Genomic DNA, 12,496 nt, shown 5'->3' on the forward strand with positions numbered 1-12,496 from the left:
AGGGCAGAAAAAAATTTTTTAAATATTTACCATAGATAAGTGAGGATTACGTTCGATCATATTGATCAGGAAACAATTTATGGCATTATTTAAATGCAGCATGGCAGAAGTGGCAGCAAATTTGAAATCTGTCTGCGACAAGATATCGTACGCTGCCACGAAGAGAGCACCGGTATTCTTTTCCGTATTCAATATTTATTGTCAATTAAATTTATATAAATTTATTTTTGTTGTGTAATGCGTTGGATGATTATGAAGGGAACATCGCGTTTTCGAAAATTAGTGCATATATATAGCAGCAATAGGTTAGATCGCACAGATCAAGAGATATTTATCTCATTCTCGCAGGAGCATCAATATTATGAACCGCGGCTGGTAGCTGTTAGCAAATTGCAGTCCACGGTATCGATAGTATCCGCATACGAGGCTGGTCAGAGGCATTTCGGTGAAAATTACGTGAACGAGTTAGTGGAGAAGGCCTACAACCCGTTGATTCTTGAGAGGTGCAAAGAAATTCGATGGCACTTTATAGGCAATTTACAAAGGAATAAGGTCAACAAAGTTTTATGTATACCAAATTTGTATGTCATCGAGACTGTCAATAGCGACAAACTTGCAAATGCGCTCAACAATTCCTGGCCGAAATTTCGAAAGAGCGATGACAGCAAGTTAAATGTCATGGTACAGGTTAACACGAGTCAGGAAGAGGGTAATAAATTATTTATTATGTCATATTCGTAAATATTATATCAGACAAAGTGATTTTTAGCTCAATGAATTTTAGAGCATCCTACATAAAAATTGCAATTACAGAAAAAAATGGTTGCGATATTGAGCAAGTGTCAACTCTTGTAAAGTACGTCATAGAGAACTGTCCTAATTTGAAATTAATGGGCATCATGACAATAGGAAAATTTGGATACGATATCAAGAATGGACCGAACCCTGATTTTCTTTGTTTAATAAAATGTAGAGAAAAGATACGCGACGAATTGGGAATTGATATGAAGGATATTGAATTATCAATGGGAATGTCCAATGATTATGAACATGCAGTAAGATCTTTGGACTAACTATCTATTTGCAAACAGTGCTAATAGATTTCATTTTTATATAAAGTCCATCTGTCATTTTCTATTGTAGATTGAACTTGGCAGTACAAATGTGAGAGTAGGAAGTGCAATTTTTGGGGAAAGACCACAAAAGAATAATTGAAAAGCTGTAATATAACTGTATTAAATCAATAATTTTATCTTGAAGAAAAAGGATATATGTGGAGGAATATAGGGATACATTTGTTTATCTTGAGATATGTATGTATAATAAATATTTTTTCTGCAGCAGATACAAGTAATTTTCTCTATTTTAAGATTAATTATTGGAATATCTATTATTTCCTCTATTTTAAGATCTTTCCTCAATTCTTGCTTTTATTCTGTATAAAAAATAAAAATATCATATGTTTTGTCTTTAAGCTGATTAGCAAATGTGAGTGCTGATCAGAATAAAGACAAGAAGGAGCCGCAATTTAGAGGAAAGCTAATTTGAAATAGAGAAAATTATTTATAAGAGATACATAATAAATGTACACATATATATTATAAATATATGTACAAAATGTTAATAAAGATCATTAAGATGTATCAGAATGAAATTTACGCGCTATTGTGTGTTATATTAATAACTGTACAATTATCATATTTTTAATTATAAATATAGACGTAGAATATAAATGTTGTTAACAAATATATAATTTATTCAATTTTAATTTCATTTTGTAAGCTAAACAAGTATATATATTGCAATGATATCAATTTCAAATATATCAATTATTTATAATCTAATAGAGTTTAAACAATTAACTTTTGGAATTTATATAAAAATATTTATAAAATTAGTATATTCTTGCTGATCTTTCTTATTTTAATTTTATATGGCTCTGCAAGGAATTCTTATAGGTAGCTCGCTGTTTTATTCCTTTTTTTTATCTGTTCTAATAATGTGACTATATAATTAATAAATTATAACATTAACTGGTATAAAAATTCTAATCAGTGAAATCCATAAATTAATAATTAAAGTAAGCTAAGAAAAAGAATGGAAATATTTATCTTTCATTTTAACAGAAATTTGATGTCTTTGTGTAATTAGAAATTATGTTTTAGTGGTACAGTTTTAAATAGAGACTCGTCTTTTTATCTGTTTTTTAATAATTAAAAAAAATTTTCAAATTAATTAAAAATTAATTTGAAAATTTATGTTAACTGGATAGCTTATTTTTATAAGGACGATATAAATCCTTCCACTATTCTCTTAAACTCTTCTATATAAAACTTTATAATTGGTACAAAAATATATAAAAAATAAAATAAAAATTTGCGGAATTTTTATTATGCGTATAAAGTTGATATGATAAATGGGCGTGGTCCAGTTCCAACCAATCCTCAGCCTCATTATGTCGTACGGACACATATGTAGGTCACCTTCACCATTTTTTTTTACAGAAGCATGGTTCAAATATATCTTGTGCAAGGTCACGAATTACGCAAGTTACCGCTCTTAAAAGTTATGGAAGTCAGTCAGTCACTTTCTTCGCAAAATCACGGGTCGCTCAACGCAACATCATTGTTCGCTCGACAGTAATCGATCGATCAAAACTGAAGCTATGCCCTGTATAAACCAAAAATTAAAAGAAAACTTGCATAATCAAAACTATGAAACATTTTTACATAACTTTCGTGCTGCTGTTTTCATCCCTTAAAATTCTACAAATCATTGGCTATTTAAATTCAGAGGGTACAGCTTTTTTTTAAATTAAAATTTTAGACACTTTTAAACTATATATTCACAATCTTCAATGTTAAACAATTCTTTGACACGTACAATCTACAGATGCAATCTTGCTTGCAACCGGCATTTCCAAAAAAAATCCACGAAAATTTATTTGTAAGGAGGGCGGATGACATTTTCTGAATTCCAAGAACATCGCACAATTATTTTTAAAAATAATTTAAGACATATCTTATACCGTGCTTCTCTTGTGTACCTTTTTCGCACATGTTACAAGCAATATAACTAAGGAAAATCAACTAAACACAAAAGTTGCCCCTACAATATGCGTTAATAAAGAGACAGTTCCGATGCAATTTGACGTAAGCTTGCATCAGACAATCGTAAATGAGGAGATTGGTGTACTGTAGTCCATAATACATTATTCATAATACACGCTATGCAATACACATTGCAGTTTAGCATATAAATTTAAAAATATTATGAGAAAACAAGTTACTTGTTTATGTTTTGATATGCAAGTATACGTACGAGCAACTTAATATATAGTATATAATCGGTTCCCTTTCATTGTGAATTTTATAAAATGAATTTCACAACTTTACTCGGATATATTATAAATTTCGTTTGTTTCTTATATTTTTTATTTTTATATATTAAAAAATGTAAGGAACAAAAATTGTACGATGTTATAATTTGTGAATTGTAAAAAAAAGTATGCAAAGAGCATTGATGCACACTTCGATATTTATACTCTAAAAAATTTTTCATTCAAAATGATGGGGTATTAAAAAATATAAGCGGTAGAACTTGAATAACGAATGAATCGATCATAATCGAGTATTCTCGAAAATTCAAATTTAACTTTTAAAAATACGTAATTAACTTCGAACTTGCTTACAATTTAAGTTCTTACGTTTTTGGTATATTTTATTAATTTAATTGTACCGTGAAATGCAAGTTGGCATATGAAAGAAGCTATTTATTTTGACGTGTGTTGCAGGATAAAATTTTATACGATTTCTCGCTTTTGACGTCATATGGAATACGGTTGGAGTGAGGGAACAGGAGTCTATACCGATCGAAGGCGTCAAATGTATTCATAACTTAACAAGATGTAATATTTTACAATTATGTGATGCAATAATTCCCTACTGCGAGCAACAGTATGCGTACACGCACAACACAAGGAGTTTTTGGAAAAATGCACCATGCACACTAGACAGGTTTGTCTGCAGCATGCGTATAAATACGCTGTTAGATTTAGACAGAGCATTCAATCCGTTCCTCGTGTTTCAACGGGAAATAGAAAAACAGACATCATGTTCAAAGTAAGTTCCTTCAAACAGTCCGTTCAATATTATTATTTGCGTAATTTTCATATTCGTCAATTTGTAAAAATGAATAAAAATAATGTATTTCTTTACGCTTCAAGTTAAGATTATAGACTTATATTTCTAGAATTATAATATTTATATCAATTGTAAAAACGGTATAACTCATACATCGCATAATTACTAACATTTTAATTTTAAGACAACGCGATTATCAACATATAAAATTAATAATTATAATTATTTTAAGAGAGATTGAACATGATGTGATCTAAAATCATTTAAATAACCATTTAATAATCCAGTAAATAAGACATAATATCCTGAAATTTAAAATTTTCGAAAATAAAGAAACGTTTAAATCTTGCAGATCTTGGTAGTCTTCGGCCTGTTGGCCATCGTAAACGTATACGCCGGCTTGCTCGCTCCGGCGATTGCTGTCAAACCAGCTGCGGTTGCTGTCGCTGTTCCCGTCAAATGTATGGATAATTCTTTTATTGTTGAAAGAGCACGCAGAATTTCACGTGATACGGCATTAAGAGAGTTAGCATCCTGCAACGATTTTGGAACCATTCAAGTTATTAATGTATATCACATACACGAATGGTAGCCTTGCAATTAATTGATCGCTAGAGGATGCGAACTGTCTTTCTCAATTCCTTTTCACTGTTTATCTAATTTAACGTTCGCTAAATCTGTTACAGCGTGGGGTAATGCTGGATGGGCCGGTAATGCTGGATGGGCTGGTAACGCCGGATGGGGTAACGCCGGATGGGGTAACGCCGGATGGGGTAACGCCGGCGGATGGGGTAACGCCGGCGGATGGGGCAATGGCGCGTGGAACAATGGCGCGTGGGGACTTAAGGGCTAGATCCTTTATTTAATAAGATATAAGAAACCTGCCGCTACCCCTATCAACAACTACACATCGCAGAATGTACCTTACCCTTTATATCGGATACATATACAATTCGCTGATGCATTTCGCAGATCTCCCTAAAGTCAGTATGTACAAAATTCTTTTCTTTTTCTATTAGAATGTTTTTCCCCCGTCCCACTTGAAATTGTTGATAAATTATTGATAAGCGCCGCGATAAAAAAAACAAGAAATAGTAATAAAATAATTTCATATATAAAAAAAACTTGGGTGTTCTATCTGGTAGAAAGCATTTTACCCCCAGCGTCCCTATTACAAATTAAATTCCTAAAATAAGATAATATGCGAGGTAACACGCGTTGTGATATAATAGTTTCCGCTGTACACATCTCACCTCGTGATTTATCAATCGTGATAATTAATTCAGTCCCTTAAGAAACGAATAGACTTATGGGGTTGAAAGATCAAGCTTTTGATAGAATAAAGTAGGATTTTTATTGCGCAACTACTTACATTGTAGTGTCATTAATTTGCCACGTACGCAGAAGTAGTTACAGGTGTCGAGAATTTTCGAATAAATATATGTATATCATAATAAAGTCGCGTCTGATACAATCGACGCTTAATAGGCATAGGCGATTCCGATCGGGCTGCTGTAGCTCATGTGAGACACTTCGACGGCCGGCGAGTAAGCGACTCCGAGAGCAGCCGGGCGCACGGCCGCGGGTAAAGCGGCTGCGGCGTACGTCAACGGGGCTGGATGAGCGAGATGAGCGTAGGTGGTGACGGCCGGATTAGTCACGCGGATGTCGGTCTTGCTCGAGCTGGAGAACGGCGTGTCGATGGTCTTCGTTTGCGTGGCCACCTGCGCGAGATTGCCGGGGCTGCGAAGTATATTGTCGGACGTCGACGTGATGGCATGGGGTTCAACGTGCGCTATCGGCGTGAACTCGTGATACTGCAGAGCGGAAGGCACTCCGATGTAGCCGGCGTTGGCCGCGGCCAAGATGCAAGCGATTACGAATAGCTGGATAGAAAATAGAATTCTCCATTAATGACTTCGTTGATGATGAGCGCAGATCTCTAAACGTATGTTCTTTATACTCGACATAATCCATAATTTATCGCAGTTGATCGTACATACCTTAGCTGCCATTATTGCTATGCGGGGAAGATTCTGCAACGACTTTATTTGCGTCTGAACCGAAATACGAATGCTACAATCCGTGACAATCGGTACTTTTATACTTGGCAGACAAACGACGAGCCACACGAAATCTTTCGGTACCCACATGGTTCGCCCATGGTGGGATATAGTGTCAAGGATATATTTAATATTGCGCCATTGCGCCGAACGTCTTGCTCCCCGTTGAATCGTTACGCCCTTCCGATGATTTATAAATACCTAAAATGTTCCCGTTTTTTCCTATGACGTTCTTGAGATAATTATTTAGAATTTATTAATTTCAATTATTTATTAATTTAAAGTTCTCTCTATCTCTACCTGCAATTACGTTTAAATTTTATAAATTTTAAAACATTATTTAATGCATCGCCCTTAATGAGAATGCATTGAGTTTCTAATAACACCGATTAGAATAAAATTTTGAATTTAATTTTCCTTACTTTTTTATAAGACAAAACGAATTTTATTTTATATATATGTATATACTAAAATCTTTTATATTCTCTCAAATAAGTTATAAAGCATAAGAATAAGAAAAGCAATATGGAGAATTTACTTCTTATTCTGTCATATTAATGTTTCTAAGATTTCAAATTTCATATATTGTTATACTAAACATGCGAATTTTACGAGTATATCGATTGGTGCCTTTCGTCTTCAAAACTGGAACATCCGGCTTGGCCACGCCTCTTCGAGCGGAAAGTAGTCTAGCCTTGTATTCCCTCTCAAACTTTTTCTTTCAGGGCGTAACTCGTTACAATTACATTTCATTTTGTATTCAGGAAACTGGTATCACTGACATTAACCGCATCTTAATTTTACATAAACTGCAAGATAAATTTGCATTCCTTTTTCCAATTCTGCACGAATTCCTGATATGAATTCGAATATACGACATTGAATTCGAGCTTCAGACATTGAAATTTTATTTGTGAGCGGATAATTAACACTGAAAAGATGTAAATATATATCACGCATAATACGATGAAGAATATTAATAATCAAATTTATCCAAATATTAAGATGCTGATTTTTACTCCTATTAAATTAATATCAATAGATAGAGAAATATGAGCCGGTGAATGAAGATTATATATTCTCTTTTATTAGCTAATATACGTCTACAATTCTACTTCCGCTTAGCTGCACTGAACACGTGCCATCATAGAAATTTGTTGCGCCTTTTGCACTATATCAGGACAACGTCGTCGCCTCACTAATCTGCAGTCTTGAAAAAAACCTTCGTTCCTCGGAAATCCGTGCGATCCATCAGCATAAGTCACTAAACCTGATTAATCAATAGAAAGTATGTTACGATAAAATTTACGTCTAAATTACAATTGAAAAATTGCATTGATGTCCTAATCCAATAGTCAAATCGGTTGCAGCGCTTTATTTACAAAGTTATGAGTTAATAAATTATCGATTTAATTATGTACCTAAGCCCCAGACACGACCTCCACGAAATTCCCCTTCAAATTTCATTCCGTCGGCTCGCCAGAACACACCGTGGCCGTGAAACCATCCTTGCATAAATTCTCCCTCGTACCTAAGAAAAAGTGAATGTAAATGGTTTGCACAAATATACGACGGGACAATATTTTTGAGTGACACGCGAAATGTGGAGTAAAAATTTTGCAGCACAAAACTTACTTCGCTCCGTCGGGAAATACAATAACTCCCAAGCCTGAGCATAATCCATTTTGAAATGCTCCATCATATCGCGTTCCATCCGGAAGAGCTAGTAGACCAGCACCGTGTTTCAGTCCCCTACGATTCCAATCACCAATATATTTTGTACCATCGTCATATTTGTATGCCCCACTCTTTGCCACACCTATGTAGACACACAGGTATTTAATAAGAAAAAAAATCAAATATTTTATATATTCAAAAAAATGCTGATGTTATTTTTTTTCGTACTTAATTCTTCAATTAAATAAAAGAGAAGTCTTAATGTTACAATCGCATGTTCTTACCGTCGCCCATGCCTGCGCTGCACTAAACACGTCTAAGTTAGCTGTGACTTTAATCCATTTATAAAAATCAATTCTTTATTCAATTAAGAAAGATATCTGGGATAAACAGACATAGGAAGACCTCAGGAGATATCCAGGAAAATATGTTGCGAATTAGACATGTAAATAAAAACAATCAAATACAAATTTATAGATTTATAACGTGATAATATTTAATTATAACAAATTTACATTTTTCAGAATATAAAGTAAAGCAAAAAATATTTATAAAAATCATAGATATCGTTAGATATATCTATACAAAATCAAACAACGATATCGTTTATTCCTTCGACTGTTCACCAGATGCACCTACTAGATACCATCGTATCCTCGCTTCCACCGCAGCCTTTCTGACTAAACGTTTGCGATCGTCGATTATTATCCCCAATTTGTCTAATACAGTCTGCTTGTATGGATTGATTAGAATAATGGGATAATTACTATAATGCGCTAGGCATTCTAGAGCCGCAATTCTAACATCCTATTAATACCAAAACACTGATTTACATAGTGATACAACAAAAATTTGAAGTCAATGTAAATAATTAATTACCATAATCCGATGCGTTGATAATTGCATAAGCCTTGGTATAACACATTGTAAATTATCAGAAAACACGTCGTGTTTAGTATCAAGTAAAAGTTTAAATGACGTCAATGCCCAGAGAACTAAATGTTCATTGTTAAGAGACAGAGATTCGATCAACAGCGGCACCAACTGATAACGTAATACATTAATCAAAATATTATTCCCATTTCAAGGTGATGTAATATTTTTATCATCAATAATGACGAAAACTTACCTCAGTTAAATGCAAGAATAATAATTCTTCAGGCATTTGTTCTAATAAATGTACCAAAGCAATAAGATAATTCTGTCTGGTTGTGCTTGTCAAATTAATATTTTGTCGCAACAAATATTCGAACACTCTTTGTTTATAAAAAATTTTCACGTCGCAGAAATTTTCCGTTATCAAAATATCCTCATATTTGCTTACTAAAATTTGGTATCGTTCACCTATGAATTGACCTATTTCATCATGAGTTAATAAATGTGTTAGCTGTAAAAACAAAGACACGGTAACATTATTTTATCTATATTATCCACGTCATAATCGAGTATTAAATTATTATAATTACATTTAACCATACGTACATTTTCCAGAAAGTATTGAGACTTTGCGTATCCTCTCATGACGAGTGCTTTAGTCATCCAAATTTGAAAGTGAACTGTATGTTGCTTTAATTCAATGTCATTATTCGCATTTAAATTATTATTTATTTTGTCTTCTAGATAAGAAACAATCTTATCGAGATCCGACACCTTCATCTTATTTAATAACACAGACAGAAATTTACAGCTTGTTTGTCTTATATTCAGATTGCAATTGCTAGTTGCTAGATTGTACAGATTTTCCACCGTATTATTATTTAGGTTCAAATTGATATCTTTCCGTAAAGAAATGAAAAGATTCATCATTATAGTTACGTCAGTTTCGGGAATTTTTGTATCTAAAGCCGCAGCGTATTTCGCTACGATCGCACGTTGTTCTTCGATTGTAAGACTTCGTATAATTAACTGACAGATATTAGATATCAACATTTTGTGATCGACAACATTTGTCTCGTATGAAATTAATTTATCAATAATATGGCATTCCTTGTATAAAAATTGATGTATGTTGTAATCAGATTTCTTTAAAGCAACTAATTTCTGGATATTCAGTAATATTGTGATACATATATCGGTATCAACGGTGTCTGTTAACATCGTAACAATTTTCGGAAGTATTACACAGCCTAGTTGACGTATTTTTGCAATTGCCGATAAAGCCTTTATTCTACGTTTCAGTAATTCTACGTCCGTTTCATCTGAAACATTTCATTAATATATCACTTTTCAAATAATATCACTTCTGTCAATTGACAGAAGCAAATTCACAACAACTATATATCTGTATTCAAGACACACACTTACCTGAGTTTGATAACAATTTCTCTTTAACTAACATTGATATTTCTTCAAGGTATAACGCAGCAAAATCTATAATAGTTGTGTGACATATAATTTGTATTTTATCGCATCCTGTTTCAATTTCATTGCATATCGCATTATATAATGTAGAGCGTTGTACGTCATTCAAATGTGCCTTTTGGATTGTTAAACCAAAGAATATTTTACTTTTTAATTCAAAACTTTCTATTGTCAAGCCATCTAAATATGTTTGAGGTATATTCGTCCATGATAACTCTGGAACATCTATATTAAATTTCATTATATTTCTATATTGTATATACAAAATATATCGATATTATATTATAGTTCAAATAATATTATATCTCTCAATTTACCTTGAATACAGAAATCGTAATTAGAACATATTTTCATAAAATTATTTAAAGTTTCTATCAATGCGATTTTATCGTTTAATGAATTCTTTGTAGAATATTGTCCGATACATAGAGGTACTACAACTTGCAAGATTTGTACACATATTGTTTTGTTTATCGTGGCTATCGTTTCCAGTAGCGTTTGGACAGGTCTATACAAACTAAGTTGCACATCGCACAAGGACGATTTTATATCAGCGATTATTTTGTCAATAAAATTTTTGCAAATATTTTCCTCGATCGATGTAACTCTAATTAAAGATGTCATCGCTTGTAAAGCCACGTCTCTTATTTCGACGTCTCTTCCTGGCACTATTTCTTTCTTTAAAGTTGTCCACAAGTCTGGTAGGTAAGATTCTATTTTTGACAGCCCAAATGTTTGAACACTTTCACGTAGTAGATTTAAAGAATCAAGTTTAGCAACCCTGAGAGTAGAATATGATTTATCAAGTATAAGGGGTAAGCAATAATCTGCAAACTCTGGTACAGCGCATAAGCAGGGCACCAATTTTTCTGCTAAATCTTCTCGTGTTACATTTAGATCCTCCACGCCAGACTGTAAAACATTTATAAATTATATATTTAAATGCTACACAAATGTTACCCAAAAAATAAATTTGTAATATAATTACAGGATTAAAATCAACTGGAAAATAGCACGCCATAACTTCAAACATCTCTTCCGTTAAATGACCCAATGGAAATTCTTTTATAAAATGTGGTAGCATATTGAACAGTAGCATGAGATTATTCGGATCTCTTTCACCATCCATAGAGCTGATAACACCATAAACTAAATCTGGTCCCATAGATCTCAAATCGTCTGATCTATTCTCTATCAAATTTTTAAGTATTAAATATATTTTGCAACGTTCAGGTAACAGCTGAGACTGACATTGTACATGTTCAAACATAACTTTTAATAAGGACGATGGTGCAGTGTGAGGTAAATGAGTCATATACACCTAAAAAAAAGTTTGTAAAAATTCACTGAAAGAGGAAAATATAACACAAGAGATAAAATGATTTTCTTAGACAAGTGCTTACAATTGCTTGGATACCATTTAGTACAGATGGTATAATACTGTAATGATCCTTCATCCTGTCGCAATAAAACGTTGTAATAAAATACAATTCTGATTCAGTGAGATAATCTTGGGGTAGATGCGACAAAACGGAGGAAAGAGCCGTAACCCCCTTCTCCCTGGTAAGAACATTTTGGTCTGTCATGTAGGAACCTAGTATCTCCACAAATGTACAAAGTTTCATGGAACCTGATTCTATTTCTGAAACAAAACATTTTAGTGTCTTCTATAATACAGAATATATGCTTCTATAATTTTAGATTGATTTTTTTATTATGTATATAACAAAATAATCAAAGATTTCAATATACTTAAGTAAAAAAAAAAGAATAGTAAATTGTAGCAAGATTCAAGTTTATATAAATATATAATTTGAAATTACATTTTTCCGAGTTTGAAAAATAATAAAATTAAAAGAACAAAGTACATTACTTAATTCCACAGATATTTGAGCGTGAAAACTCAACTGTTGTGTTTATCCTACTACCAGTTCTTTAATATTGCAACGCAAGTGCATAAAAAATGTGTATTAAAATTTTTCGTAAGAAACGTACCGAAAGCTATATTTCTGCATAGTGAACTTAGAGCCGCTGTATCTTTCAAACTAATATCTAATCGCTCTTTTAAATCAAAATTCGGGGACGAAGCCATAACCAAAAAATCCGTTGTTTACACGAGACATTCAGCACATGATCGAACTTTGGTTTGGTTATTCTGACTGCGAAAAGGGCAGCCAACATAAATCTCGTCGTGAAATTTCAGAGTTCACTTCGGTCAATTTCGGTTGCCTACCCTGATTGCGAAAAGGGCAG

At 32.9% G+C, this 12,496-nt stretch overlaps 5 protein-coding genes across 5 annotated transcripts; 2 read left to right on the plus strand and 3 right to left on the minus strand.

The window, feature by feature from the left end:
- Positions 1–6: 6 nt before the first annotated feature.
- LOC105458569 (proline synthase co-transcribed bacterial homolog protein) lies at positions 7–1,655 on the plus strand. The gene is made up of 4 exons (XM_011703990.1): positions 7–172; positions 349–709; positions 814–1,055; positions 1,144–1,655. The coding sequence occupies exons 1-4, from the start codon at positions 80–82 to the stop codon at positions 1,213–1,215; spliced, it is 768 nt and encodes a 255-aa protein (XP_011702292.1). The 5' UTR covers positions 7–79; the 3' UTR covers positions 1,216–1,655.
- A 2,142-nt stretch (positions 1,656–3,797) lies between these two features.
- LOC105458570 (neuropeptide-like protein 32) lies at positions 3,798–5,266 on the plus strand. The gene is made up of 3 exons (XM_011703991.1): positions 3,798–4,121; positions 4,495–4,603; positions 4,829–5,266. Exons 1-3 carry the CDS (start codon positions 4,002–4,004, stop codon positions 4,993–4,995), a joined length of 396 nt encoding a protein of 131 aa, XP_011702293.1. The 5' UTR covers positions 3,798–4,001; the 3' UTR covers positions 4,996–5,266.
- A 211-nt stretch (positions 5,267–5,477) lies between these two features.
- Positions 5,478–6,310, minus strand: LOC105458571 (cuticle protein 76-like). The gene is made up of 2 exons (XM_011703992.1): positions 6,146–6,310; positions 5,478–6,028 (listed from the first exon to the last, which is right to left on the minus strand). The coding sequence occupies exons 1-2, from the start codon at positions 6,293–6,295 to the stop codon at positions 5,624–5,626; spliced, it is 555 nt and encodes a 184-aa protein (XP_011702294.1). The 5' UTR covers positions 6,296–6,310; the 3' UTR covers positions 5,478–5,623.
- Positions 6,311–7,270: 960 nt separating this feature from the next.
- LOC105458576 (MORN repeat-containing protein 4) lies at positions 7,271–8,334 on the minus strand. The gene is made up of 4 exons (XM_011703999.1): positions 8,167–8,334; positions 7,841–8,024; positions 7,627–7,736; positions 7,271–7,475 (listed from the first exon to the last, which is right to left on the minus strand). Exons 1-4 carry the CDS (start codon positions 8,174–8,176, stop codon positions 7,327–7,329), a joined length of 453 nt encoding a protein of 150 aa, XP_011702301.1. The 5' UTR covers positions 8,177–8,334; the 3' UTR covers positions 7,271–7,326.
- Positions 8,335–8,343: 9 nt separating this feature from the next.
- LOC105458575 (MMS19 nucleotide excision repair protein homolog) lies at positions 8,344–12,437 on the minus strand. Its single transcript, XM_011703998.1, has 9 exons — positions 12,239–12,437; positions 11,647–11,885; positions 11,232–11,564; positions 10,561–11,155; positions 10,187–10,468; positions 9,365–10,080; positions 9,012–9,269; positions 8,762–8,926; positions 8,344–8,689 (listed from the first exon to the last, which is right to left on the minus strand). The coding sequence occupies exons 1-9, from the start codon at positions 12,333–12,335 to the stop codon at positions 8,489–8,491; spliced, it is 2,886 nt and encodes a 961-aa protein (XP_011702300.1). The 5' UTR covers positions 12,336–12,437; the 3' UTR covers positions 8,344–8,488.
- Positions 12,438–12,496: the final 59 nt, after the last annotated feature.

Source organism: Wasmannia auropunctata, unplaced genomic scaffold, assembly GCF_000956235.1.
Source record: "Wasmannia auropunctata unplaced genomic scaffold, wasmannia.A_1.0 LD334508.1, whole genome shotgun sequence".
Taxonomy (NCBI): Eukaryota; Metazoa; Arthropoda; class Insecta; order Hymenoptera; family Formicidae; genus Wasmannia; species Wasmannia auropunctata.

What these genes read in the sequence shown, in the direction of transcription:
- LOC105458571 (XM_011703992.1), bottom strand. Translation starts at nt 6,295, where the DNA reads ATGTGGGTACCGAAAGATTTCGTGTGGCTCGTCGTTTGTCTGCCAAGT. An exon ending in TAGCAATAATGGCAGCTAAG is followed by an intron (nt 6,029 to 6,145) that starts GTATGTACGATC and finishes TTTTCTATCCAG; the next exon opens with CTATTCGTAATCGCTTGCAT.
- LOC105458575 (XM_011703998.1), bottom strand. Translation starts at nt 12,335, where the DNA reads ATGGCTTCGTCCCCGAATTTTGATTTAAAAGAGCGATTAGATATTAGT. An exon ending in TTCCAGTTGATTTTAATCCT is followed by an intron (nt 11,156 to 11,231) that starts GTAATTATATTA and finishes AATGTTTTACAG; the next exon opens with TCTGGCGTGGAGGATCTAAA. An exon ending in TTACGATTTCTGTATTCAAG is followed by an intron (nt 10,469 to 10,560) that starts GTAAATTGAGAG and finishes AATTTAATATAG; the next exon opens with ATGTTCCAGAGTTATCATGG.
- LOC105458576 (XM_011703999.1), bottom strand. An exon ending in GTATTTCCCGACGGAGCGAA is followed by an intron (nt 7,737 to 7,840) that starts GTAAGTTTTGTG and finishes ACTTTTTCTTAG; the next exon opens with GTACGAGGGAGAATTTATGC. An exon ending in AGGTCGTGTCTGGGGCTTAG is followed by an intron (nt 7,476 to 7,626) that starts GTACATAATTAA and finishes TTGATTAATCAG; the next exon opens with GTTTAGTGACTTATGCTGAT.
- LOC105458569 (XM_011703990.1), top strand. Translation starts at nt 80, where the DNA reads ATGGCATTATTTAAATGCAGCATGGCAGAAGTGGCAGCAAATTTGAAA. An exon ending in CTGCCACGAAGAGAGCACCG is followed by an intron (nt 173 to 348) that starts GTATTCTTTTCC and finishes TCATTCTCGCAG; the next exon opens with GAGCATCAATATTATGAACC. An exon ending in CCAATGATTATGAACATGCA is followed by an intron (nt 1,056 to 1,143) that starts GTAAGATCTTTG and finishes TTTCTATTGTAG; the next exon opens with ATTGAACTTGGCAGTACAAA.
- LOC105458570 (XM_011703991.1), top strand. Translation starts at nt 4,002, where the DNA reads ATGCACACTAGACAGGTTTGTCTGCAGCATGCGTATAAATACGCTGTT. An exon ending in AAACAGACATCATGTTCAAA is followed by an intron (nt 4,122 to 4,494) that starts GTAAGTTCCTTC and finishes TAAATCTTGCAG; the next exon opens with ATCTTGGTAGTCTTCGGCCT. An exon ending in TGTCGCTGTTCCCGTCAAAT is followed by an intron (nt 4,604 to 4,828) that starts GTATGGATAATT and finishes AATCTGTTACAG; the next exon opens with CGTGGGGTAATGCTGGATGG.